A 27,167-nucleotide genomic window follows, 5' to 3' on the forward strand; every position below is an offset into this window, starting at 1 on the left:
CATCTGCCTTCAGCTCAGGTTGTGATCTCGGGGTTCTGGAATTGAGCTCAGAAGGAAGTCTGTTTCTCCCTCTCCTTCTGCCCCTGCCCCCGCTTGTGCGTGCACATGCTCTCTCTCTCAAATAAATATTTTTAAAAAATTACAAGAGTTGGGCCACCTGGGTGGCTCAGGTCATGATCCCGGAGTCTCAGGATCAAGTCCCACATCTGTCTCCCTGCTCAGTGGGGAGTCTGCTTCTCCCTCTGACCCTCCCCCTTCTCATGCTTGCTCTCAAATAAATAAAACTTTAAAAAAATTATAGTTCTTTTTTTTTCCTAGGATTTTATTTATTTATTTATTTAGAGAGTGTGCGCTTGTGAGCAGGGGGAGGGGCAAAGGAAGAGGGAGAGAGAGAGAATCTCAAGCAGACTCCGTGCTCAGTGTGGAGCCCGACATGGGGCCCAACCCCATGACCCTGAAATCATGACCTGAGCCAAAACCAAGAGTCAGACGCTTAACTGACTGAGCCACTTAGACACCCTAATTATAAGAGTTCTTTATAATTTTAGCTGTACTAGTCCCTGATCAGGTAGCACATAAATCTTTTCTCCCATTGTGTGGGTTGTGTTTTCACTTCCTCAGTAGTATCCTTTGAAACACAAATGTTTTTCATTTTGGTGAAGTCCAGTTTCTCTTTTTTCTTCTGTTGCTTATGCTTTTGGTGTCATATCTAAGAGACCAAGGCCTAATTCAAAGTCATGAAAATTTACACCATTATTTTCTTCTAGGAGTTTTATAGTTTTAGCTGTATGGTTTTTTTCAGGTCTTTGATTCATTTTGAGTTGATTTTTGTGTGTTGATTGAGGCACTCCTAAGACCTCTGACTTTTGACTCCTAGACCATTTCTCATATTGCCAAACCACCTGGAATTCCCTTCATTCTCTGCTTATTGAAACGCCGTATTTTCTAAGATCTAACTCAAGTCTGTCTTTCTGAAGCCTTTCTGGGTCCTAGAGTGAAGTCCTCACTCCCTCCTCTGTGCCAGTGTTTGTGCTTAGATCATATCGCATACCACAGCCTTGTACCACGTTCGTTCTTGGACGTGTAAATGCATGTACACATCTCATCTGTCCTCCCAGGATGGGAGCTTCAGCTCATATATCTTTGTATCCTCCAGCATCTTGCGCTGTGCCTTGATCGTAGGAGTTGTTAAGTAGATAGATGTTTTAAAATACAATTTCCGGCGCCTGGGTGGCTCAGTTGGTTGGGTGACTGCCTTCGGCTCAGGTCATGATCCTGGAGTCCCGGGATCGAGTCCCGCATTGGGCTCCCTGCTCGGCAGGGAGTCTGCTTCTCCCTCTGACCCTCCCCCGTCTCATGCTCTATCTCCTTCTCTCTCTCAAATAAATAAAATCTTTAAAAAAAAAAAAATTAAAAAAAAAATTTCAAGGTCTGCCTAGGTGGCTCAGTCAGTTAAGTGGCTGCCTTCAGCTCAGGTCATGATTCCAGGGTCCTGGGATCGAGCCCCACGTCAGGCTCCCTGCTCAGCGGAGAGCCTGCTTCTCCCTCTGCCTGCCTCTCTGCCTACTTGTGCGCTTTCTCTATCACTCTGTCAAATAAATAAAATCTTTTTCAAAAAATCAATTTCAGGGATGCCTGGGTGGCTCAGTCGGTTAAACGGCTGCCTTCGGCTCGGGTCATGATCCCAGGCTCCTGGGATCAAGTCCCGCATCTGGCTCCCTGCTCAGCGGGGAGCCTGCTTCTCCCTCTCCCTCTGTACCCCAGCTTGTGCTCTCTCTCTCTCTCTCTCACTCTCTATCTCAAATAAATAAAATCTTTAAAAAAAAAAAAAATCAATTTCAATGGTGAGAATAATAGCTTCCATTTATTGTTTGCCCTGTGCCAGGGACTTAGCTAAAAGCCCCACTTGTGTCACTTCATCTTCTCTTCACGACCTTGTGGGGCACAGGTGCTCTTGCTACTCCCATCTTGGAAGTGAGATGGTAAATACCAAGTAGGGAAGCCAGATTCTGGATCCGGGAAGCCCAGCTTCAGAGCTCATGCACTTGACCACATTGCTATGCTGCTATGTGTAGTAGACAAAGATATCTCAGGCTCTTTGCTTTTTTGTAAGAATTGGAATGATCTCTGAAACACGTTTTATTGCTTTGACCCTACTCCAGAAGAGTTGGAGCGCTCTCGGGGGTGTGGGACTAACATTCTCGTGTCCGACGTGTTCCCCTCCAGGAGAGCGGCTGGCGGTTGTGGAGGGGCAGTGTGAGCGGCTGCGGATGCTCTACCGGGACTGTGCTCGGCCGCCGCCGCCGCCGCTGCAGGCCGACCGGAGACAGGTGAGCCCGTCCGCAGCGCACTGGCCCTGCGTTAAAGAATGCCGGGTGGCACCTGAGGGACCTCTAGAGGGAGCATTTGCAAAGCCGTTTGGAGGTGCACGCTCTGTGCTGACGTGCTCGCGTCTCTGAATGTCGGAGCCCATTGATTTGACAGTCTGAATAAGGAAAGATCACAGCGGAGGAGCAGACTCACTAATTTGTGAATAATTTCTTATGTTCTCAATAACCGAAAAAAACTTTGAAAATTTTAGATCTGTAGTCCATCTTATAATGATAAGAGTATACATAGAGGGGCGCCACTTTTGGGTGGCTCAGTCGTTAAGCGTCTGCCTTCGGCTCAGGTCGTGATCCCAGGGTCCTGGGATCGAGCCCCGCATCGGACTCCCTGCTCTGCGGGAAGCCTGCTTCTTCCTCTCTCATTCCCCCTGCTTGTGTTCCCTCTCTCGCTATGTCTGTCTCTGTCAAATAAATAAATAAAATCTTAAAAAAAAATAAAATAAAATATTTAAAAAAAAAAGTATACATAGAGACTGAGAGGTGATTAAAAAGCAAAAGTGGTTGGGGCGCCACTTTTGGGTGGCTCAGTCGTTAAGCGTCTGCCTTCGGCTCAGGTCATGATCCCAGGGTCCTGGGATCGAGCCCCGCCTCGGGCTCCCTGCTTGGGGGGGCGGGGGAAGCCTGCTTCTCCCTCTCCCACTCCCCCTGCTTGCGTTCCCTCTCTTGCTGTGTCTCTGTCAAATAAATAAAATTTAAAAAAAAAAAAAGTGGCAAAGTGTTCAGAATTGGTACCTCTGTGAATGTTCTTAGCAGCTTATTTGTAATGGCCAAGAAGTGGAAACAACCTAAATGTTTATCACCTGATGAATGGATGCATAAAATGAATGCATATCCCCATAAAATGGAATGTTATTCAGCCTTAAAAAATGAAGTAGAAAAAAAAGTGATGAAGTAGTGATCCATGCCACAATATGGATAAACCCTGAAAATACGCTAAGTGAAAGAAGCCAGTCACAAAAGACCATGTATTATGGGATGTCATCTATATGAAGTATCCAGAACAGGCACATCTAGAGACAGAAAGCAGATGGGTGGTTACCAGAGGCTGCAGGGGTGCGGGGAGTGAGGAGTGACTGCTAACAGAGAGAGTCTTAAGGGGGACAGAAACACTCTAAAATTTGATGGTGGTGATGGTTGCACAATGCTGCATATACTAAAAACCGTTGGAATTATACACTTCAAATGGGTGAATTGTAAGAGTGTACAAAAATTGCCATTTTCTTACAGTTTTTCTATAGGTTTGAAACTATTTTAAAATTAAAAATTAAAAATAAATAAAAGACAAAATGTGACCTGAAATCTCAACATCTCTGTTTTGCTTTGTCAGCATAACAGCGTGATGGATCCCTATACTTTTTCCATGACAGCGGAACTCTGCTGTTCATACTGTTTTGCATCCAGCTTTTTTGCCTCCATAGATGATGAATGCCTTTCCATGTCAATCAGTAGAAACTTAATAGTCCAGCGTACACTTGTGCCTCAGTTTCCCCACTCAGGCTTTTCTTGGTGCCCATCTGCACCATCTCCAGTTTGTACCATAGCAGCGATGCCCATCCTTGGAACTAATCATTACATGCGTCTTTTAGTCCTTTGGATAAAAATGAAATTGATGGGTTAAAAAAAATATGCTTTTATTGACAGAGAAGCATGAACTTTATGATTAGATTTATTAAAAATTATGAAGGTGAAAAAATGAAGCAATTAATTTAAAAAAAGTGTAATATTACTCCTTCTTAGCTTTGAGCTGAATAGTACGTCACAGGAATTTAAATTCTGACCACTGAACTGGGTCTGAAACTTGGTCTGTAATTACACAGCCAGGATGAGGGTGTGAGGGCCTGTGCTACATGTGTGTAAGGAGAAGGAGAGCTGTAGGAATTAAAGCCTCATTTGTCCTCACAGAAGTTAAGTGATGTCCTAAAGGGATATGAAAAACGGCATTATAAGCATAGAGGAATAGAGGTAAATATCAGAATGAACCGTTCTTTTTTTTTTTTTTTTTTTTTAAGATTTTATTTATTTATTTGACAGAGACACAGCGAGAGAGGGAACACAAGCAGGGGGAGTGGGAGAGGGAGAAGCAGACCTCCCGTGGAGCAGGGAGCCCGACGTGGGGCTTGATCCCAGGACCCTGGGATCATGACCTGAACCACCCAGGCGCCCCCCCCCCCTTTTTTTTTCCTAAAGATTTTATTTATTCATTTGTCAGAGAGAGCACAAGCAGGGGAAGCAGCAGAGGGAGAAGGAGAAGCAGGCTCCCTACTGAGCAAGGAGCCTGATGAGGGACTCGAACCTTGGACCCCAGGATCATGCTCTGAGCCGAAGGCAGATGCTCAGCAGACTGAGCCACCCAGGCTTCCCCAGAATGAACCATTCTAAGAGCTAAAAGAGTGATTGGATCTAGAGAGCAACACTGGGCATAGAGACTGCCTTTTTTTTTTTTTTTAGATTTTATCTATTTGAGAGAAAGCAAGAGACAGAGCATGAGTGGAGGGGCAGAGGCAGAGGGAGAAGCAGGCTCTCCGCTGAGCAGGGAGCCCAATGCAGGGCTCGAGCCCAGGACCCTGGGACCATGACCTGAGCCAAAGGCAGACGCTTAGCCAACTGAGCCACCCAGGCGCCCCTAGACTGCCTTTTTTAAAATACAGTTTCCTTTGTAAAAACAAGGTATATTCTTAAATAAAAGATGTACCTATATTATAATACCACTAGATAAAAATTTTTCTTCTTTGAGAGCGTAAAGGGATCTGTGTTTGAAGTGTTGAATGAGGCACTTTTCCCCATAGCCCAAAGAGATCACTTGGAGCCCCTCGCGAGTGTTCCCGCCTGTCCGAGCCTGCATGTTCTCATCGCATCTTACTTCTGTCACCTTCCTGGCTGACCCCAGCGCTGGGGGCGGTCTGCCCCGGGGCACATTTATCTATGCCACCTCACCACTACCCGTTCAGGTGAGAAATCACACGGCCTCTTGCCTCTTTCCTTCCTCTTTGAGAGAAAAAGCAAGTTCCAAGGGCCCAAGTGGAGTCCTCTGATTGCCTGCCCATTTCTGATGTTTCCTCAGGCCCCATCTTTTTACTGGGAAATTGAAATTGTTTCCTATGGAGATACTGATGACGACACTGGACCAATCGTTTCCTTTGGCTTTGCTACAGAAGCAGAGAAACGAGATGGGGCTTGGACTAATCCAGTGGGCACTTGTCTTTTCCATAAGTAAGTAGCTACTATTGCTGTCACTAAAAAAAAAAAAAAAGTAGTGGGTGTGGATGTTTGTGGGTGTTTTCATACTAAAATAATATAATCTCAATCTCCAAAAATATAAAATACCAGTCGGAAATATATTCAAGTTTAGGCAAAGAGAATAGCTCTTAGGGTTTCCCTTCTAAGTCCTCTGGTGCTACTGAAGCCCCTGGGCCTGTTTACTATGTAACTGCCTCTGTGTTGGCCCGGCAGCCTTGGCTTTGACTTTGCTTTCTTTCCTAGCAACGGCCGAGCCGTGCACTACAATGGCTCCAGTTTATTACAGTGGAAGAGCGTGCGCTTGGATGTGACTCTCTCTCCTGGTGAGTGCGGCGGGAGCTTCTTTTTTAGCCTGTGTATTTCTTTTGTTCCCAGATTTTGTCTAAATAGGTTAAAAGTAAAGAAACTTAGCAACTAGAAATGGGCAGTTTGCCTTTCAGTGAAAGCCAAGTACTTGTCATTGCTGTCTGCTAGTCGTGAGGCCATTATCACTGAGACCCTCCATTTGGTAAGGTAGGAATCACATTCACTTTTGTTTCTGCATCATTAGAAAAACCTGAGATTTTTGCTTCTCTTTGAAGTTTAGTCTTTTGTCAGCTTTTCATTGATCTAGCAGATAAATAGGTTCAAAAAAAAAAAAAAAAAAGGGAGGTCTACCACTAGCCCTGAGGCACTCACAAAATGCGTTAGGAGTAGCTAACGTGCTGTAGACTTTGTTCTCAGGAGCCTAAACGTCTGGTCCTGCTTCAGCACATCTGCCCAGAAGTTTCAGTCACATAGACCGTCAGTTCAGTTAAAACAATGACAATAAACACTCTTTTCCCTCTTTTTTTTTTGCCTCCGTGTAAGTGTCTTGCTCTGTATAGATGAATTGGGATCAGTCCTACCTGCTCCAGCAGAGGAGCAAAATGTAGGCATTGTCCTCTTGCCATTAGAAGCCCCCAGACGTGTTGGCTACTTAGTTTCAGACAGTACATCTTAGCATCATTTCTGAGGAAGCTGAAATTGTCCTACATGGTAGATGGTCTGGGCTGCTCAGATGGAGAAGAATAAGTCACTCCATCCATCCATCCATCCAACCTCGCACAGCTGGCTGGGAGTAATTTTGCCATCACTTAACTTAGGGAGCTGCTTGTTTTTTTGTTTTTTTTTTTTTTTAAAGATTTTTATTTTTATTTATTTGAGAGAGAGAGAGCATGAGCAGGGGAGAGGCAGAGGGAGAGAGAAAGGGAGAAACAGATTGTCTGCTGAGCAGGGAGCCCGATGTGCGGCTTGATCCCAGGACCCTGCGATCATGACCTGAGCCGAAGGCATACGCTTAACTGACTGAGCCACCCAGGCACCCCAGGGAGCTGCTTGTTAAACTGCACATTTCGGGGAGTGTAGTGTTTTCAGTTATGGTCAAATTATGATTTAGAGATAATTTCCTGGCAGTTACTTCTCATTTTCTGGAGCAGAACTTGGACATTTCAGCTGAGTACTTAAGTGTTTTCAGCACAGAGGAGGGTTTGGGGAGCATATGGGAACCATAGGCAGGGTTTTTATTTGTTCTCATTTGTTTTGTTTGGTCGCATTTGCTGTTTGAGAAAGTTTTGTACTGGACCTCAAGCACACATGCTATGTGTCTGGGTAGGAATCAAGAACTCACTTTTTACAGCAGAATCTCAACCTCTGTACCAACACTTCTAGTGTCTACTCATCAGTAGATACTTGCTGGCCATTTCCTATGTGCCGGGTACTTTTCTGGGCCCTGGAGATGCCATGGTAAACAGTGATAAGTCCCTAGCCTTTGGGAAGCCCATCCTAGTGGTATCTGAAGCATTGGAAACTCTGTAATCAAAAGCAGAATCGTAGAACTTCATGCACTCCCTGAAGAGTTCACAGTGAGAGACTTAATCACATGGCTCCGTATGTGAGCAGTGGGCCTGAAGCAGCCAGCATGTGAGCGCCGATGAGGTGGTCTCTGAGCTCTGTCCTATTCTCTTCCTCATTGTAAAGCAGCTTGGCTTGTCTTAGCTTCCCGAAAAAATGCCTTAAATACATATAAGTAGCAGGTGGGACATAATGTCATTTAACAGTGTACCTCTAGCTTACATTATGGGTTGGGTTTCATATTACTAAGACCATTTCTAAATCTTCCACAAACGTACTGAGAAAATACTACCTTTTTACCTTTGTGCCATAAATAATTTCCCATGTGTCAAAAGGGAAAAACTTGTATCTATTTAAAAAAAAAAAAAAAAAAAGTACCCAATGTTTTCCCTTTGTCTTGGCTGCCAGGAACATAAAGGCTAAATTTAATGTGTAATTGTGGTAACTAACTCGGCATTTTCTTCTGAATAGCTTGACTTCTCTTTTTAAAATGATTTCTGTTGTGTTACTTTATATTTACTCAGGTACAGTACGTAACTGCAGAGCTTTTTCAGATGTAACTAGTGGCATAAAGATAGTCAATGATATGTGGCCTCATCACACTGGTTGCAGTTGGGAAGTTTATTTAATAATGAGTGAAAGGGAAATCCAGATGTCTCCTTCCTCTTCTCTGCCGTAGGTGACGTGGCAGGAATTGGCTGGGAGAGAACCGAGGGGACCCCCCCGCCTCCGGGGCAGCCAGCCAAGGGCCGGGTATACTTCACATACTGCGGGCAGCGCCTGTCCCCATATCTCGAAGACGTCTCTGGTGGGATGTGGCCTGTGGTTCACATTCAGAAGAAGGCAGGTTATCTTACTGGGAAGGAAAACAAATTCTCCTTAATAATTTGGGTGTTGCCCAGCCACACTGGGGAGGGCAATCTACTCGACTGAATCCACCATTCAAATGCTGATCTCATCCAGAGGCCCCCTCCCAGACACACCCCATAATAACGTTTAGTCTGGCATCCTGTGGCCAGCCAAACTGACAGTAAAATTAGCCATCACAGTACAATTGCATGGAAGCAAATCTGACCATGTCCCCATTACCTTGAAGAAGCAATGCTTGAGCCAGGTCTGGACTATTAACTGGTCTTAACTTGGCAGAATCTGAGGAGAAAAACGTCCCCAGTGAAGGGAGCAGCTTGTGCGGTGGCATCAGGCCGAAAGGAACAGTGTTGGAAACAGGAAAGGTCGCTGTCTGAGTAGCATAGGGTTGGGAGAGTGAGGCGAGGGGGGGGGGGGGGCGGGGGGCTGGCCTGTGCAGATCTCCGTCTCAGCGCCAGGGCACGCAGTTGCACGGGCCCCTCTGCCTCATTGCGCATGCTCTCGCAGAGCTGGGGCCCTTCCTCTGGTTTGACGTTGAGTGACATTCACCTTGTAGTGTTAAATAAATAAACAAACATAACCCCTTTCAAATCCTTTATTTGATTTCCTTCCCAGAACACCAAGACTCGAGCTAACTTCGGCTCCCGCCCCTTCGCTTATGCTGAAGGGCAGGCCCACCGCAACGCCGCCGACCTGTGCACCGATCTGGCAGAGGAGATCAGCGCTAACTTTGAGGCCCTGCCCTTCGCCATGGCGTCTGATAGCGACAACGACGCGGGCACTAGTATCGCGTCAGACCCGGGCACTCATGGGCCGCCGTGCCGCATCGCTGCTGTGGCCACTGCTCAGCAACGTAAGCCGCCGCCTCCTGGGGCCCCACTGCTTCCTGGGGATGCACATGCTGCTGTTCGTAAGCCCATCCAGCCTGGGCATGCTCTCATGCCCACTGGTTATGGGGGCGTGGGCCCGGTGAAAGAAAACGGGGAGCAGGAGATGGGACACTGCACTTTCACTGACTAGAAAGTACGCTCCCCACATCCAGGACGCCTGCCATTCCTCAGTGCCGGCAGACTGTCGCCACATGGAAATGCAAGCCTGAAAGACTGTCCACTTTTTATAAGACTGCTAGAAACCCCACAATTTTATGTGAAATCCTTTATCTTAAAAATGTTAATTTGTTATAAAACAGGTCATCAAAGAATACCAAAACACTAATTGTGGAATCTAGGTGGTGGGTATTTGGTGTGCACTGAAAAAACTTTCCTGGTTATTTGAAAAACTTCATAATCGAATAAAACTAAGCTTCCTGATCTATAGGTGTGTGCAGACTGTAACTGGCCTGGTTTGCAAACTGTTTTAAGACTCTGCTTACTTCTCTCTCCTGATGAAGAACTTTCCAAATTCTTCTCTGAATTGAATGAATTCTATCCATAAAAACGATTTTAGGATTCAGGTTAATGATACAAAATCCCTCCAAGTGCTAGGAGTCTTTCACATGAAAGAAGAGATTCTGGTTTGTCTAAGGGGGAGAAGTTCGTGATTTTTCTGGCCTGCTCTTGCTTAGAATTCACTGTCACTGTGCTCTGTTACAGAATATGACAGTGACACCTCCTGTCATTATAAAGTAGAACTCAGCTATGAGAATTTCATCACCTCGGGCCCAGACCCCCACCCACCTCCTATCGCAGACGACGAAAGTGATGATGAGGATGATGACGACATCCCCCAGGTACAAGGCCCACAGCACTCGTGCGGCTCCCTGGTGACCAGGACAAGCCACCAGGAATGATTTTGCTTTGAGGGTGCAAGGCCGGAATGGTGACACTTAGAGTTATGTCACTGTGTTTGAACAGTAGCTCTGGAACATTCATCTTTGAAACCACATGTCAGTGGCAATACGTGCTGGGCTCTTTGGCCCAGTACCAATCTGGGTGTGGGAGAAATGGAGTACCCTGCTAGTGATTCAGCAGTAAGTCAGGGACCATATGGCGTGCTTACTTGGCTCCAGAGGGAAAGGAAGGGCTTGCCACAGTCTGGCTGTTGCCTGCCCTGGCATCTGAGGATGTGATTCTGCTACTGGCCTTGGAGTGGGTGAGAGCTGTAGGTCAGGGAAGGGCTGATGCCTGCATGAGGCGCTCCTTCTCTGTTCATGCCTTTGCCTTCTCCTTCCAGGAGGACCACTACGCCCTGCTGGTGAAAGCCTGGGAGACCAAGGTGTTTCCCACTATCCGAAGACGCTTCCGCAATGAGGCAGAGCGAAAGTCGGGCCTGGACCAGATCAAGGGAGCTTTACAACTAGGTCTGGGGCTTTACGCTGTCCTCGGGAGCTACTTCATGACTTGAGCTGTGCTTAGATGAACTCAGATGTAAATCAGGAAAAGGGGCTCATCTAACATCCGGACAGACCTAACCGTGTCCTCTGCCTGTCCTTTCCTGAGCTCTGTGCTCTCCGGCTTCCACTGTCAGCCTTTTCTTTGCTTATCAACTTAACTCCATGTTTGGGTTGATGGGCTGCTGAAATGGTTGCATTGGGAAGCTGGATGGCCTGGGGGTCAAATAATTTGGGCTCTCAAGTCACAGCTGTGCTATTTGTCTGTCTGACCTTGGGACAGTTACTTAACCTTTCTGGGCTTTCCTCCCCTTGAAAATGGAATCAGTGATGGTGACCACCTTGCAAGTGCTTTAATACAGGTAAAGCTCCTAGGAATAGTGCCCAGCACAGAGTAAGTGTTCAGTTAATTTAGTTCTAGATGTCACGGTGGTAACAAGGAGGGTGGGATTTTTCTTCCGTGAGCACAGGTTCTCTAGCAAAGAATAATGCAAAGTTTGACCCCAGACAGTGGACTGTTAGTGAGTCTTGAGTGCAGGTAGCTAATTTCAGTTTTGAGGATTTTCCTCATCTTGTGAAACACCTGCTTTTCCCCCACAAACATGGTGGCCTCAGGAATGGTGTAAGAAGTTTCATTTTTGTCCTATATCAGCAGCCTTGCTCCTCTTTGAGCCTTGTTCTGAGAGTAGGACCAAATAAAAAGAAAAGCCCCCACCAGTTGTTTGTTTTTTGGCCAATTAATATGCTGAGTCCCAGATCTCCAGTGATTACTTTTCTCCGATGTTGGCACCAGGACTGAATGAGTATGTATAAATCTATGGTTTGATTTTTACTTATTTTCTTTCAAGCTTTCTATCCCCGAAGCTAAGGCCTACAACAGCGGAATGATCTTGTTTAAACTTAACCTGTGGGCATAGCCTCCTCCTGTGACGTAGTGGGATTGCTTCCTGCTTTTATCAGAGCCTGGGTTCGGCTGCCGACCCAATTCTGGGGCAGATAATTAGTAATTCTTCTCTACTCGAGTTTGGGGCAGAGGGAGCAACATTAGGAAGGCCCTTGGTGGGAATGCACTCAGGTGGTTGGGCGACCAGCCAAAAGGCCAAGCAGGTGTAGCTGAAGATGAGAGCTCGAGGGAGGGGCAGCAGGACATGAGGCTAGGGGCAGGGACAAGCACTGGGTGCGTGAGGACTTTGGATTTTATTCTCTGCAAGATGGGAAGCCACTGGGAGGTGGTAAGCGAAGGAGCCACATAATTCAATGTAGTAGATCCCAGAGATAAAGAGAATTTGCTCTTCCCCATCTGTTTTCAGTATCTGAGAGGAAATGCCCTCGTGTGCTTTGTCGAAGGGCAGAGCAGACCTTCTCTCGGGTTCGAACGACTCTGACTTAGCGTAATGCCAGACGCACTGCTGCCCGCCTTGAGGCGCCCATGCAGCATTGGTTTCGGGGTTGGGAGGCCTTCGATCTGGTGGCATCTGTTGAGCCATCCATTCATCCACTAACCCGTCCCTGCAGGCAGCCAGCGCCGCCCAGGCGTCGGGCCCCCAGCCAGGGAAACATCCAGTGGGCCACGGCAGGGGACATGGTCGGGGCTGTGCGGTAGATTAGGAGGCCAGTGTGTGTGTAGCTAGGTCGGGCCAGTCTCGCGGGGCTTCTCTGACAGCCTGCTATTTAAGTGGAGATTGGGAGCTGACTTGGCGACAGCTGACTTCCACTGTGAAACATTAAGCGCTGTTTTCAGGGGGGCTGGTGCCTCTTACCGCTTTGGAGAGAGTAAGAAAGGGGGGAAGAATTTACAGTGTGCAGATGAAAAGCCCTTGTATATGATCATTGGTTGCTGTGTTAACATAGGTTCTGCTTAAATTAGGATTTCTTTTCTTTTACCCTTTGGTGCCTGAGCCATCCTGAGCGTCTGTGGCCAAGGGTGCCTCCTCCTCTGCTCCCAGTTTGGTTAGGGGAAGGAATAGACAGCACGCAGAAAATCTGATCATCCAGAAGTGGCCCTGGACCAGAGGCAGATCGATGACTCAGCCAGAAGTGCCTCCGGCTGCTGATGTGGCCTCTTGCCAAGGCATTCTCTCGGGATCCGTCCGTGTGCTGTGACAGTCGTATGAACCATATTAATTTAAGCCTAAAGCATTTACCTTTTGAATATAATCTCCTTCAGTGTAGCAGTGGCAGAGGGGAAAAGGAGGCTGGGGGATGGCTCGTGGTCCCCAAAGGGCCATCCCTGTGAGGTGGACCAGCCTCCTGCTGTCCAGTCCCCGAGGAAGGTTACTGAACCCACCCCTGTGCTGAGCATGGTTGAACTGGGCATCCTCCCCATGTTCCCGGATTCCTGCTGCGTAGACAGCGGAGGATTTGTTCTCCTCTCCCCCATTCCTTTGGAAAATGTTGCAAAGATTATTTTTCCATAATCTTCCAATATCAGGCCACATTCCTGGTCTGTTCTGACAGTTCTTTCTCTAGGCATCCTTCTCTAATTGCAGTCTCCTCCTCCTCAAGTGCGCTCCGAAAATTGCTGTGCCTTTTCCCTCCAGCAAGGCCAGCAAATAAGAGTGGGAGGTGAGTGTGCGGGCGATTGGCCTGTGCACCTGTGCACCCCCATGTGTGAGAGCTTCGGCAGCGCCAGCAGGTGGAGACGTTGCACCCCGCCACCCTGCGAGCCCTACGGAGCCATCCCTTCAGGGGCCTTTGTTGACTGCGTTCATTAATTAATAGTGGTGGTTGCTGGTGAACTTAATGGTGTGTTCTCTCTCTGGGAAGGAAGAACACAGCCAATTCCAGTGCTGGGTAGGAGAAGTTGGTGGAGCTCTGTCTCTCTTAAGCAACATGCGTTTGCTGTAAAAATCACGTAGTGCAAAAATGTACAAAGTAAGAAGCAAGCTTTTCCTCACTTCTTACCCTCCGTTTGTCCTCTACTTGGTTCTTTTGACTCAACTGAAATAACTGCATAATAGCGCCCCATGATTTTTAACCACTATTGATGAGTACTTTCCTTATTTCCATTTTGGGATCTCCCAGCGGTGCTGCAGGGAGCGCTCTTGGATCTTCACACACGTGTGCTTGTGTTTCTGTGGGAGAAATTTGAGAGGTTCCTACAAGTAGGGTATTGAGTGTTTTAAACTTGCTAGATTCCCCATAATTACCTTCCCCAAAAGGCTATGTACTCCCATGGGCAGTGTTTGAAAGATTCTCTTACCTTCATTCTCCGTGTGAGTCGGATCCGAAGACTGTGTACTCTTCGGAGAGTTACCAGTGCAGTTATTTTTTTTTTTTAGGCATGGTGGACATTGCCCGACAGACGGTTGAATTCCTCTACGAGGAGAATGGCGGCATCCCAAGAGACCTGTATCTTCCCACCATTGAAGACATTAAAGACGAAGCAAACAAGTTCACAATCGATAAAGTTCGAAAAGGTTCTGTTTTCCCTCTTACTTCATCTGTGAAGCTTGCTGTGGAATGAGAGGTTGGGTGTTCACTTGAGTGTGAGCAGAGGACCTGTGAGCTTTCCTGAGGTGACTCCTTTCGCGGAGTGACAGGGCCTCTCGCAGCCTCTCTTCTGTGATGCCCTAAAGCCTCCTGCTCGTCTGGCCTCCAGTGGCCTCCCAAGCTCACTGGCACACGCAGAGTGAGACTGCGCACTTGTGCAGAGGGAGAAGTGGGGCATGGGTGGAGGGTTCCAGAGAGGCCTCCCAGCTTAGGTCGGGGCTGCTGAGCTAGAACCATGAATGTATGGTTGCACTCTGCTTTTTAAAATTTTAATAGAACGTGTTTATTCTTTTGATTAAAGATCTATTACATTTTTTAAGGAAATGAAAATACAGAAAAGCACAATAAAGAAAAATGGAAACCACTCGTTATCAGACCTTCATAAAAATACGAGAACATCAGGGACAGAGGCAGAAATATATATATTTTTGGGGCGCCTGGGTGGCTCAGTTGGTTAAGCATCTGCCTTCGGCTTAGGTCATGATCCCGGGGTCCTGGGTTCGAGCCCTGCATCGGGCTCCCTGCTCGGCGGGGAGCCTGCTTTTCCCTCTCCCTCTGCGTGCTGCTCCCCCTGCTTGTGCTCTCCCTCTCTCTGTCAAATAAATAAATAAAATCTTTAAAAAAAAAAAAAAGAAATATATATATTTTTCTTTTTTAGATATAATTTGCATATCATAAAATCCACCCTTTTAAAGGATACAGTTCAGTTTTTAGTAGATTCACAAAGTTGTACAACCACCAAACCATTTCCTCTAATTCCAGAACATTTTCATCCTCCAAAAAGAATTCCTGTATCCCCACCATTCCCCATTTCTCCTTCCCTTGAGCCCCATTAATTTACTTTTTTGTCCCTATAGACTTCCTCTTCTGGACCTTTCCTATAAATGGAATCCTACAACCTGGGGTCTTTGAGTCTGGCCTCTTTCATATGGCACAGTCTTTCAAGGTCCATCCATGTTGTAGCATGTGTTAGTACTTGGTTCCTTTTTATGGCAAAATAATACTCCATTGTATGGATGATACCCCATTTTTTAATCCATTCACCAAATGATGGACACTTGGGTTGTTTTTCACTTTGGCTATTATGAGTAATGCTGCTGTGAACGTTTGTGTTCAGGTTTTTTGTGTAAATGTGTGTTTTCCTTTCTCTTGGGTAGATATGTAGGAGTGGGATTGCTGGGTCCTATGATAAGTTGAACTTTTTGAGGATCTGCCAGATGATTTTCCAAAGTGATTGCAGCATTTTACATTCCCACCAGAAATGTATATCGCTTCCCATTTCTCCACATCCCTGCCAACACTTAACTACTGTCTGGTTGGTTAGATTATAGCCATCCTAGTGGGTGTGAAGTGGGGTCTCGTTGTGGCTTGGGCTTGTCTACCTAATGACTGATGACAGGGAACGTCTTTTCATGTGTATCTTCATTTTTCTTTGGAGAAATGTTTATTCAAATCCTTTGTCAATTTTTTAGGTGGCTTATTTGTTTTTTTATTATGAGAGTTGTTAGAACATTTTGTATGATCTTCCAAGACTGAGCTTTGTACCTTTTTGGTTACAACTAAACTGAGGTATTGTTAGATGCTGTAGAGCTATTTTAGGCCCTAAAAATATAGGATCCCCAGATGATAATGGTACTTGCTTCTGAAAAAACTTCTCCCTTTGCCCTCCTCAGGTCTCACAGTAGTAACCCGCTCTCCAGACAGCAACAATGTGGCCAGCAGTACTGTGGGGACTGCCCTGCCAAAATTTGCCATCCGGGGGATGCTGAAAACCTTTGGGCTTCATGGAGTTGTCTTAGATGTTGATTCAGTGAGTAAACAGCCTTTTATATACACGGGGACTTTCATGCCCAGACTCGATGTGTCTTAAAAAGTGATCATCCAGGGTGCCTGGGTGGCTCAGTTGGTTAAGTGTCTGCCTTCGGCTCAGGTCACGATCTCAGGGTCATGGGATCAAGCCCCATGTTGGGCTCCCTGTTCAGTGTGAAGTCTGCTTCTCCCTCTGTCCCTTCCCCACCCCACCCCCACGCTCATGCTTGCTCTCTCTCAAATTAAAAAAATTAATATTTTTTTAAAAATGTGCAGTCATGCAGATGGATTACTCTTCAGACTAGGGTTGGAGAAAGTGAGCTAAGTGCTCACAGCAGATGGCTTGCCTGAGGTTTTTTCGTGGGCCCAGATCAGGGCTGATGATAGATGGTGATAAGCTCTTAATCCTCAGGGCTGTCAGCCCTTCAGACCACGATGCCCCTGCCAGCATTTTGTCAGCCATGTTCAGACCATCCCTATATTCTTCCTACCCAAGTCCCGGGAACATTCTCCCCTGGTCCTTGGTAAATGGATGATCTGTCTTTGTCATGACTGTTACAGACACAAGTCGAAAAAATAGTTTTATGATTTTGATCACATCATCTTGCTGGTTCTCTCAGCCTGTTTTCCAGTATGTAACACGAGTGTATTAAACCCATGGGGTTCTCAGCAGGGGTGGGGGGTATGGGCGGGGAAGAAGGAACAAAAGACGCATGCGGGCAAAGCCAAAGCTTTCTTTGGTCGCATGCATGTGCTGGTGTTTGAGAAGTTTCCCGTGCAAGAAAAACTGATGAACTAATATCTAGTTCAAGCCTAAGAGTCTCTGATGAGAAAGGATCTATGGCCAAGTAGATAAGCTAGAATCTACCTAGATAGAGATACAGAAACCAGTAATGTTAGGTACCATTAATGCTTTGAAATGGAAAGCTTTACATTTTTACTGACTCCATTTCACCCAAACTTAATTATGAATCATTAAATTTTTTTAAGATTTATTTATTTGAGAAAGAGAGTACACACATAAGAGCAGCGGGGAGAGGCAGAGGGAGGAGGGAGAGAATCTCAAGGAAACTACTTGCTGAGCACGGAGCCTGATGTGGAGCTCGATCTAATGACCCTGAGATCATGACCTGAGCTGAAACTAAGAGTTGGACATTCAACCAACTGAGCCACCCAGGCACTCCCTGAATCATTAAATTTTTAAGAGAGGCTATTGACTGATGGTTTACTAAGGTGAACGTCCAAGTAGAAAATTCAATTAGTAATACTATTAATCTCCCGTTGCCTTCTGATACAAACTTCTGACCTGGTTATCAGAAAGTATATAACTGACAGTGTTTTTCAGCAGTGGAAATGTGTGCAAGTATAAATTAGAAAAACAGAAATTTTGTTAAAATAATTCTGTTCCTATTGGGACGCCTGGGGGGCTCAATCAGTTAAGCGTCTGCTTTCGGCTCAGGTCATGGTCCCGGGGTCCTGGGATCGAGCCCGCCATCAGGCTCCTTCCTCAGCGGGGAGCCTGCTTCTCCCTCTGCTTGCTGCTCTCCCCCTGCTTGTGCTCTCTCTCTCTGGCAAATAAATAAAATCTTTAAAAATAATAATAATAATTCTGTTATTAAGTAGTTTGATTCTTTTATGTTTTAGTAATAATCCCTAAACAAATTTACGTTTGTAATTGAATCCAAAGCGTATATGCATGAGTATACTTTTTATTTTCCTGCAATAAAATATTATTATTTTTTTAAAGATTTATTTATTTGAGAGAGCATGAGCAGGGGGTGGGGTGGGAGGAAAGGGGGAGAGAGAGAGAGAGAGAGTCTCCCCACTAAGCACAGAGCCCGACGTGGAGCTCAATCCCTTGACCTTGAGATCATGACCCAAGCCAAAACCAAGAGTTGGACGCCCAAACTGACCAAACCACCCAGGCGCCCCATGCTTTTACAAAATTATCAACATAAAAACAATGAACATAGGGGCGCCTGGGTGGCTCAGTTGTTAAGCGTCTGCCTTCGGCTCAGGTCATGATCCCAGGGTCCTGGGATCGAGCCCCGCATCGGGCTCCTTGCTCTGCAGGAAACCTGCTTCTCCCTCTCCCACTCCCCCTGCTTGTGTTCCCTCTCTCGCTGTGTCTCTCGCTGTCAAATAAATAAATAAAATCTTTAAAAATAAAAAAAATAAAAATAAACAATGAACATAAAACAAAATGCACTGAATTATTACTGAAATATAGCACCGTTGTTCAATTTTTTTTTTTTTTAATTAGAGTTGCGGGGAGGGCCAGAGGGGGAGAGAGAATCTTAAGCAGGCTTCACGCCCATCGCAGAGCCCAACACAGGGCTCATTCCCACAACCCTGAGATCAGGGCCTGAGCCAAAACTAGAGTCGGATGCTTAACCGACTGAGCCACCCAGGTGCCCCTGTCTTTAAATTTCTAATTCATGATTACATAACGGTTAAAATTTGAAAACCAGCATGAAAAAACTAAACACACTGTCATTACAAACCAGTTGTCTTTGACCTTTTAAAGACTCCGTGACATGAAACTAACATTTATTACCATAGAGCTTTTATATATACATACAGATGTATTTTAAAACTTGAAGGGGAGGGCGCCTGGGTGGCTCAGTTGCTTAAGCAACTGCCTTCGGCTCAGGTCATGATCCTGGAGTCCCGGGATCGAGTCCCACATCGGGCTCCCTGCTCGGCAGGGAGTCTGCTTCTCCCTCTGACCCTTCCCCTCTCATGCTCTCTGTCTCCCATTCTCTCTCTCAGATAAATAAATAAAATCTTTAAAAAAAATAAAAAAAAATAAAAAAATAAAACTTGAAGGGGAAAAGTCAGTGCCCAAAAAGTCAAATAGACCTTTCCTTTAACTGTTGTAGGTGAATGAATTAGTGCAGGTAGAAACGTACCTCCGAAGTGAAGGCGTGCTAGTCCGATACTGGTATCCTATTGATATGCTGGAAAGGCCCCCGGCAGGCTACCGGAGGACGGCCACCAATGGGCTGGTCACGCTCGACAATACCAACCTTCAAATTCACAGGTAAGATTGAGCCCTTCTTTCTAGCAGATCACAGAAATTCACTTATTATGTCTTTATCACATGTACCATTTGTCATCGACAAGCTTTTCCTTCAAAGCTAAGAGTTAGAAGGAAGCTAGCAAAGTAACAGCAAAATTGCAGGAGTTGGGAAGAAATGTCGTGTGGGATCTGGTGTCACCCAGCCTATGCCACAGACACTGCTGTGAGCTGCAGGGAAGAGGGGGGATTGAGGGGTGGCTGGAGATCTGGAGGAGGGTTGAAAGCTGTAAAGAGTAAAGCCAGTCCAGGAGAGATGTCCAGGCCCGGTGTGGGCAGCCAGCTCATTTCTCCATTAAGCTAACAAGGTGTCCATTCCTGAATGCGTGTTTTGTGCCTAGCCCTGGGCGGGGGTCTCTAAGGAAGCACGTTCTGCCCTTGGTGGATTGTCTTTCTCCTCTAATTCAATTGCCGTGGCTTTCCATTTCCCTTGGAGTAGAATTCAAATGAGTAACCTACCTCACGAAACCCCTACCTGAGCCCCAGAGTCTCTGCTTCTCCATGGACTCTCCGTCAGCAGTGCTGGCTTTTCCACGTCTCTCTGACCCGACGCTCGTGTCCTCCGAGGTGTCTCTGCATGTGCTCTTCCCTCGGCCTGGAGCGCTTGGCTCAGAACTTTGCATGGCGGTCTCATTCTTGTCATTCGGATCTCAGGTCACCTTTCCAAAGAGGCTTTGCCTCACCAGCTAAAGTAAGCGCGAAGCCGCATGTTGTCATAGCACACTGCATCTCACTTCCTTTCCAGGACCTGATGTTCTTGCCTGTGAGTTTGGTTTAATTTATCAATTGTGTTGTGTCTCCTCCTCCTAGACTGTAAGGTTTCTAAAAGCAGAGACTTTGATTCTTTGCTAGAGCCCCCCATTTCTAATCAGGAGCCTGGCTCATGTTGCAAGCTCAAAATATCTGTTGAAAAGATACATATATGGTTGAATATCAATATGATAGTCTTGAAAGCTTTTAAAGCTTTATTTCGTAAGTCAGTTGTATTTTTAGCCAATGTCTCCGATGGATATAACTTAATGCCCTTTTGCTAGCAACCGAGCGAAAAGGCCAGAAAGTGCTTTGTAAGGTTACCATCAGGCTGTAGATGTAGGACATTTATTCTCAGGATTACGGCGGTGATCTCGGTATCAGGAGAACTAAGAAATATGCCACACGGGTTTGTTTGATCAATAAAGTGCCTGGATTTCTCGTCCCAGGACAGATTTTCCTCAGAGTTACGCTCTGCCTGACACGCTCAGGTGGCTTTGGGAGAGGACTTAGAGCGGTAGACGGCTCAGCAGTAGCTTCAGAGGCACTGAGTCTGCAGAGACAGAGCAGGGACTGCTGGGCAGGCCCAAAATAATCTCACTCCAACTGCAGCCCCTGAAATCTGAGGAGGAAGCGGTGGGGAGTCAGAAAGGGCTTGTGTTCAGACCTCCTCTGTGTTGCTGCCCCGGCCGTTCTGAGCTGTGTCTCTGTAGTTAGCATATGGACTTCCATGGAGGGAGGAAACCGGTAGGGAGAGGTGGTTTGTTTTAAAGTCCAGCCTGAGGATATTACAGGCTGGTGGAGATGAGAAAGAAACCACCTACATGCAGCATCTTAGCTGTGTTTATCTTCATATCTGTACAAACTCATCAGGTCTTATGTGGCTTCTTTAATTACCGTTATGCCTAAATGTGAGTTATGATAGGTCAGCATTAAATTTAATTCAGATCAGTAGGCAATACAGAATGAGCCCTGATGGCTCCACGTGGATTTGAAACCTAGACTTTTTAGAGACAATAGGGCTGCTTCTAACTTGCCTTTTTAGTTAAATGTTTAATACCAGGAAAATTTTTAATAATGGTGATTAGCTAAAGAAATACAGGGAGCCTCCCCAATGCTTAGTATTAGATTATTTGCCAAGAGATGCAATTCTAAATGAGACCTGCTTAGTCACTAATGAGCTGTTATTCAAGGCGAATGCCAGTTACTTCAGAAATTCATCACACACAAAGGGTTCACAGTGAATTTTTTATAAGAGCTTTAGTGAGCTGTAGTTCGCGTACCGTGTAGCTCACCTATTTAAAGCATACAAGTCAGTGGCGTTTAGTATATTTACAGAGGTGTACAAGCCTCACCACAATCGCTTTTAAAACCTTTTCATCACCCAAAAGAGAACGGCCGTACCCATTCTCTCCTCTCGCTCAACTTTGTTCCGTTTCTATGGATCTGCTTGGTTCTGGACAGTCTGTGTGAATGGAATCACGTGCTGTGGGGCCCTCTGTGTCTAGCCTTCTTTTCTTGGCACAGGGTCTCCAAGGTTGATCCATGTAGCAGGTTTCGGTGCTTCATCCCTTACTGCTGACTAGTATTCCACTGAGTGGATTTACCATTCCTCGCTGAGTGGACGTTTGCCTTGTTTCCAGTTTGGGGCCGCTCTGAGTAATGCTCGTGTGAACATCCATGTAGAAGTTTTGTGCGGCCCTCTATTTTCACTTCTTTTTCCACAGTGATTTTTGAGTAGAGAAAATCCAAACATACTTAAACCTGACTTTTTATTTAAGACCCAAGTGGCTAGCCTGGCGTGCGGAACCCGGGGCCGGAAGAGAGGCCTGCGGCCCGGCCCGAGCCCCGGCGCTGAGCGCGCCTCCCGCTTTCCCCGCAGAGAGCTGCTGCGGTGTGAGGCGGCACTGGCCAGGCTCTACTGCCGCGTGGCCCTGCTCAACATCTTCGCCCCGAAGCTGCCGCACCTGTTCACCCGCCTCTTCCACATCCCCGCCATCCGGGACATCACCCTGGAGCACCTGCAGCTGCTGTCCAGTCAGCTCCTGGCTCCTCCCCTCCCAGGTGAGCCTGGCTTCTGGCCGTCCCTGGCGACATCAGCTCAGGGTGGGGTGGCCCTGAGAGCGAGCCCGGCCCCCAGGCAGGAGACTAGGGGCGACGGACTCGCCCTCCAGGTGGCACAGGCCTTCAGGCTCGTGTAGATAAACGGCCCTGAACAGTCACGATGATCTGGGCAGTGCTTGCTCACTTTGAAAAATGAAGTATGCTACATGACCTATTTAGTCCTTGACCTGTTAAGCACTCACTGAGCCTCCCTACCGAATTGTGGATCGAAGAAAATTAAGCATCACTTAGGAAATCCTGTCACTGTGCTGTTCCTACAGACATTCTCGCAGGCATTGTTCAGAAAGGAAAATGCTCCTTTTGCCAAGCTCCTCCACAGCAGACCTCACTGGTTCATTGATTTCTGGTGGAGCTGTTTAAGTGGGCCAGGTTGTGTGCATCTGCTAACATTTGGGGCCCTTGGTGAGGCCCGATGCTGTGTGCTCCCCTGGCGAATGCTAAGCGATGAACCTGCTTAGCCCAGCCCAAGACCGAGGGGCCCCTCTGTGTCCCCCACCCCAGCACCTCAGCCTCCGCCTGCTCCCCTTGGCCTCCCAGCAACTAAAATGGGAGCAAGAGGTGAGAGGGCAGACGGCACTCAGGGCCTAGCGGGCATCTCCCAGCTATGGGGTCCCATTCAGTGTGTGGGGTCCCCTGGCCCACCCCCAAGAACTTAGAGGCTCCAAAACATCTGGAAAGCTTTTAAAGTGTTTGTGAAGAAGCTTTGCCGTAATGACCTAACACTGGCTTTACACACTCCCTGGCGGTTCCTTGGGGCAGCTCGGGAGGGGCCAGGGCACACGAGTAGGTCAGGCTGCGGGAACCCCTGCATCCAAACAGCTCCATTTCTGTTTAAAATAGACTTGGCCCACCACTTTAGGTTTTATTTTAGGAAACACTTTTGTTGCTTTAAAGAAAGGAAAAATTCAGACCACTGATGTGAACCCCCCTCTCCCAACCTGCCAGCTTGCAGGATCTGATCGGTAATGTCTTACCTGAGATTCTGTGTCCGAGCTCCCCCAGGCAGGCTGCTCACTGTTACCCAGGCTCTGCCCGCCGTTGGCATCTGCAATTCTGGTGAACTTAGATTTTCTTTCCTGGCCGCAGATGGCACCATCAGCTCCAGCTCCATCCTCCTGGCGCAGTCTCTGCAGCATTGCGTCCACTCCCAGAACTGCTCGGCCACTGACCTCTTCTACCAGGGCAGCTCCCAGACAGTGCGAGAGTGGCTCAATGTGGCCATCACCCGGACCCTGCACCAGGGCGAGGACAGCCTGCTGGAGCTGACGAAACAGATCTGCTCCTTCCTGCAGGTAGACGGCTGAAGCTCTAATGTCCCTGAACCAGGGTTATAACTTTTAATTAGAAGTCTTACTGGCTTGCTGAAAATGATGCTCTCTCTTTCCCAACCCCCCTAAGCCCCGCTGAACCAGTCTCCTTTACCTCATGGCTTTCCCGCCTTGTCCCATCCATGGTGGCCTTCCTCCCGGAGGGCTTTCTTATCCCCGTAGCCTGTGGCCGTGTATGCGTTGGCTCTGTCCTTTGCCTGGTAGTTGGGAGATGAAATGCTCTCCTGTCTGTGGCCTGTGGCTTCCCTTGTTAAATCTCTCTTTGCAGACAGCACCCGAGCAGTTCCCCTCCGAGGAGTTCCCGATTTCGGAGTCCAAAGTCAACATGGATGTTAATTTCCCTGGGGCGGCTTTTGTTGTCGTGTCTTGCAAAGAGAGTCAGTCTGGATTCCGCAAAGAGTAAGTTGCCTGTTCTCCAGGAGAGCTAATGGGAGAGAAAAGAAAACTGGAGGGGCGCCTGGGTGGCTCAGTCGTTGAGCGTCTGCCTTCGGCTCAGGTCATGATCCCAGGGTCCTGGGATCGAGCCCCGCATCGGGCTCCTTGCTCCGCGGGGAGCCTGCTTCTCCCTCTCCCGCTCCCCCTGCTTGTGTTCCCCCTCTCGCTGTGTCTCTCTGTCAAATAAAATCTTTAAAAAAAAAAAAAAGAAAGAAAGAAAGAAAACTGGAGTCTAGTGAAACTGACAGAAGAAAAACTCAAATTGTTTTTAGTCTTTAATACATACCGGTAGTATTTGAAAATAGTCTGTAGTTCCTCCCATATTTCCGTGTTTGGGAAATGTCCTTATAAAGGACGACCTTCTCCCATCCAAGTACTAACCAGGCCCGACCCTGCTTAGCTTCTGAGATCAGACGAGATCGGGCGCGTTCAGGGTGGTGTGGCCGTAGACAAAGGACGACCTTCTAGGACGTCATGGCAGTGACTTACAAATGCCCACTTCTTACCGTCCATCTCCTCCCTGGCATGAGCGGCCAGACTCGGCTGAACCTCCTCCCCTCCTCCACAGCTCCTCCCTGTACAAGGCGCCGTGGGCACGTGTGCTCGTGTATGGGCTTGGCCACAAAGTCAAGCGAAACGGCCAGCTGAACCTGATCGAGGCCGTCTGTTACCCACGGGATGCGTCTCCAGCCAACACTGGCCTCACGCCGCCGCCTACTGCCAACCAGTACCCCTCGGTGATCCTCTCCACAGACAAGGTCCACATCAAACTGGGTATGTCTCCGAGCTAGCGCTTGGCGAGAACAGTGTGAAGTCGTTTTTGGCTTTCCTTTTTGAAGATAGAAAGGATTTTGTACCTTGCTGTGTGTTGTCAGTAAAGAACAGAAGTGCTTGGGACAGTATATTTTTGGGGCAGGAGATGAAATGAGCACCTTTCCTGCCTGGGGCAGGCCTGGCAGATGCTGCCCACACGTCAGTGGGGATTTCCTTTCCTTTTGCAAGTGTGCGCTCTTCAGAGTGAACTGAACAGAGTGGTCCTTTAGCGGCAATAATCCCTGCTGCCTTCCTCCAGCGCTCATTAAAACCGAATTCTCTCGGGTGCGAGTGGCTCCCTTGGGGCGCAGGCCACAGTGAGCGTCTGTTCCTCGTCTCCGTGGTAAATGGCCCGGCGGCCGGGAGGGAGGGCTGGGAGGCCCCGTGGGTCTCGTCTCCTTGGCATTTTTTGCTAAGCCTGTGTGGGTTTAGGTTTAGGGGAGGGATCTGCAGATCCCGAAGCTGCCCCCTGCTTGTACACCCCGCACACCGGGGCCAGCTGACTCTTTCCAAAAAAACGCACAGAAGCAAGGAAAACCTGGTCACAGACTTCCACTGCACTTCCTGTCATGTTTGACAAGAAAGGACGGACCTGTGTTTGCTAGAGACGATTCTGAAATGTATTTGACCTTCCAGGCAAAAATTGGGCTTTGGCTTTTCCACAGCCCCTGTCCTAGAGACCTTGCAACTTTAGGGAATGAAACGAAATGAGACTTTTGCTAAACAACTAGATGATCTCTCTTCATTAGGGCCAATTTTTTTCATAGTGCTTTGCCTATACTAACTGTTCTTTAAACTTTATAATTAAATAAGCAGAAGATCTCTATCTTTTCGTTCCTCAGTTATCACCATATAAACGTTCACCCCAAAATGCAGGCCAATCAGCATGGTGCCTGCTGACTTGCCCAAAGACCCCCAGGTCCCTGATGGCCTGACTTATGTCTGGTCAGGGCCTGCAGCGGGCCTTGGGGTATGGTGCAGGCTATGAGAGGGGATCAGGCCTTGGGGCCTTTTTCCTCTTGCTGCAGCATCTCTGGCCAGATTCAGGCCTGGCAGAGACACAAGGTAATAAGAGAAAATCAAAGCCCAAGGTCCTGGTAGTGCTAGTCTGGGGTGCCCCTTGCTGGTCCACTCTGTAACCAAATACAAGCTTAATGGTCTCATGGGATTGCAGCCACACCAAATGGCTAATTATTTCTTTCCCAAGCTGGGAATATTCCAGTGAAGCATCTTTTAAGGTCTGACTTAGTATTTCCATGCTGGCTCATCAGGCTGGTTGGTATCTAACCAGCTGGGGAATATTTATCCTTCCCCATTCTCATTGCTGCCCTTTGTCCCCTTGTCACACCGACAAACGGACTCTTTGGAGGATGTCCTCAGGCCCCTCCTGCACCTGCAGCTGACTCGGTCTGGAGTGCGGGAAGAATTACGTTTCCTTTTGCCTCCAGCAGATGAGCAGGTGGGCTTTCCAGCCCTGTTCTTCCACACACACCTGGTGGGTCCTGTTCTGAGGCTTGTTTGGGTCATGTGCTGCCGATTATGAGCCTTCCTCCTCGGCCGCTCTTCTAGGGGTGTCTCCACCTCCTGGAGCCGTGCTGGTGTTGCACTCTCTGCCCCTGGAGTTCCCTCTGGCTATGGCCTTCGCAGAGCAGCTGCTGTCCTGGAGATCAGAGGATGGCGAAGGGAGATCCGAGGATGAGCCCGACACCATCCCAACATCTGTTCTCCTACAAGTTGTGGAGCTGCTGGGTAAGGCTGACCTTCCCTCAGGACGGGGCCCGCGAGAGCTAGGGGAGCTAGCTCAGTGCCTGCTGAGGGCGCTCGCCCACTGGTGGCCTCTTGTTGGGTTGCTCTCCGTCCTTTGAAAACGGCTTGCGGAGCTGATCGTAGTGTAGAGCCTAGCCTTCTTGGTGGTGGTGCTGGGGTGGTGTGGTGTGTTTAAGATGGATTTATTTTGAGAGAGAGCATGGGCGGGAGGAAGAGGGGGCTGTGGGAGAGAGAATCTCAAGCCAACCCCGCACGGAGCCCGACATAGGGCTCGATCTCACAACCCTGAGATCACAACCGAGCCAAAACCAAAAGTCAGACACTTACCTGACTGAGCCACCCAGACGCCCCTAAAGCCTAGCCTTCTAACCGCATGGCGTCCAGGGTGTTCTCTTTATTTTGAAGGTGGCAACTAACCATGGAAATAAGATTAATTTTATCACACCTTACTTTAAAACACAAATATATGCCATTTTTATAACTTTGGAGGTAAAAGGTAGTGTGGGAGTAAGTAAATAATGTTGCAAAATCAGACATTATGACTTCATAGTTCCTGAAAGGTTAAAAAGGGGTTGTATTTTGGTAAAACTCATAGAAAGGTAAACTTAAGAGTTGTACATTTTGCCATATGTAAAGTCACCTCACATTTTACATAAATATTGAACATCATTAATGATACATCTACTTAAGTGTTGAGGGATAAAACAGACTAATGTCTGCAACTTTTTTGAAATAATCAAATACTAAGCTGAGTTTTTGGGTGAATAGAGGGGTAGATAGGTAGGTACATAAGAGCAAATATGGCAGAGTGTTAATGGGAGAATGTAGGTGGTGAGCATACAAGTATTTACTGTCTAAGTAGTTCAACTTCCCTATAT

At 47.4% G+C, this 27,167-nt stretch overlaps 1 protein-coding gene across 1 annotated transcript in view; it reads left to right on the forward strand.

Annotated features, from left to right (window-relative positions):
* The window catches only part of HECTD4 (HECT domain E3 ubiquitin protein ligase 4), a 183,420-nt gene that overhangs the window by 131,920 nt on the left and 24,333 nt on the right, over window positions 1-27,167 (forward strand). Inside the window, exons 45-60 of the mRNA XM_044921281.1 lie at window positions 2,227-2,330; window positions 5,174-5,335; window positions 5,449-5,597; window positions 5,868-5,947; window positions 8,176-8,339; window positions 8,979-9,216; window positions 9,956-10,092; window positions 10,536-10,662; window positions 13,974-14,111; window positions 15,858-15,994; window positions 18,876-19,036; window positions 21,705-21,886; window positions 23,033-23,238; window positions 23,543-23,673; window positions 24,278-24,483; window positions 26,092-26,271. Coding sequence (XP_044777216.1) covers window positions 2,227-2,330; window positions 5,174-5,335; window positions 5,449-5,597; window positions 5,868-5,947; window positions 8,176-8,339; window positions 8,979-9,216; window positions 9,956-10,092; window positions 10,536-10,662; window positions 13,974-14,111; window positions 15,858-15,994; window positions 18,876-19,036; window positions 21,705-21,886; window positions 23,033-23,238; window positions 23,543-23,673; window positions 24,278-24,483; window positions 26,092-26,271 — 2,502 coding nt within the window. The remainder of the gene's footprint in view (window positions 1-2,226; window positions 2,331-5,173; window positions 5,336-5,448; window positions 5,598-5,867; window positions 5,948-8,175; window positions 8,340-8,978; window positions 9,217-9,955; window positions 10,093-10,535; window positions 10,663-13,973; window positions 14,112-15,857; window positions 15,995-18,875; window positions 19,037-21,704; window positions 21,887-23,032; window positions 23,239-23,542; window positions 23,674-24,277; window positions 24,484-26,091; window positions 26,272-27,167) is intronic.

Source organism: Neomonachus schauinslandi, chromosome 14 (assembly GCF_002201575.2).
Source record: "Neomonachus schauinslandi chromosome 14, ASM220157v2, whole genome shotgun sequence".
Classification (NCBI taxonomy): domain Eukaryota; kingdom Metazoa; phylum Chordata; class Mammalia; order Carnivora; family Phocidae; genus Neomonachus; species Neomonachus schauinslandi.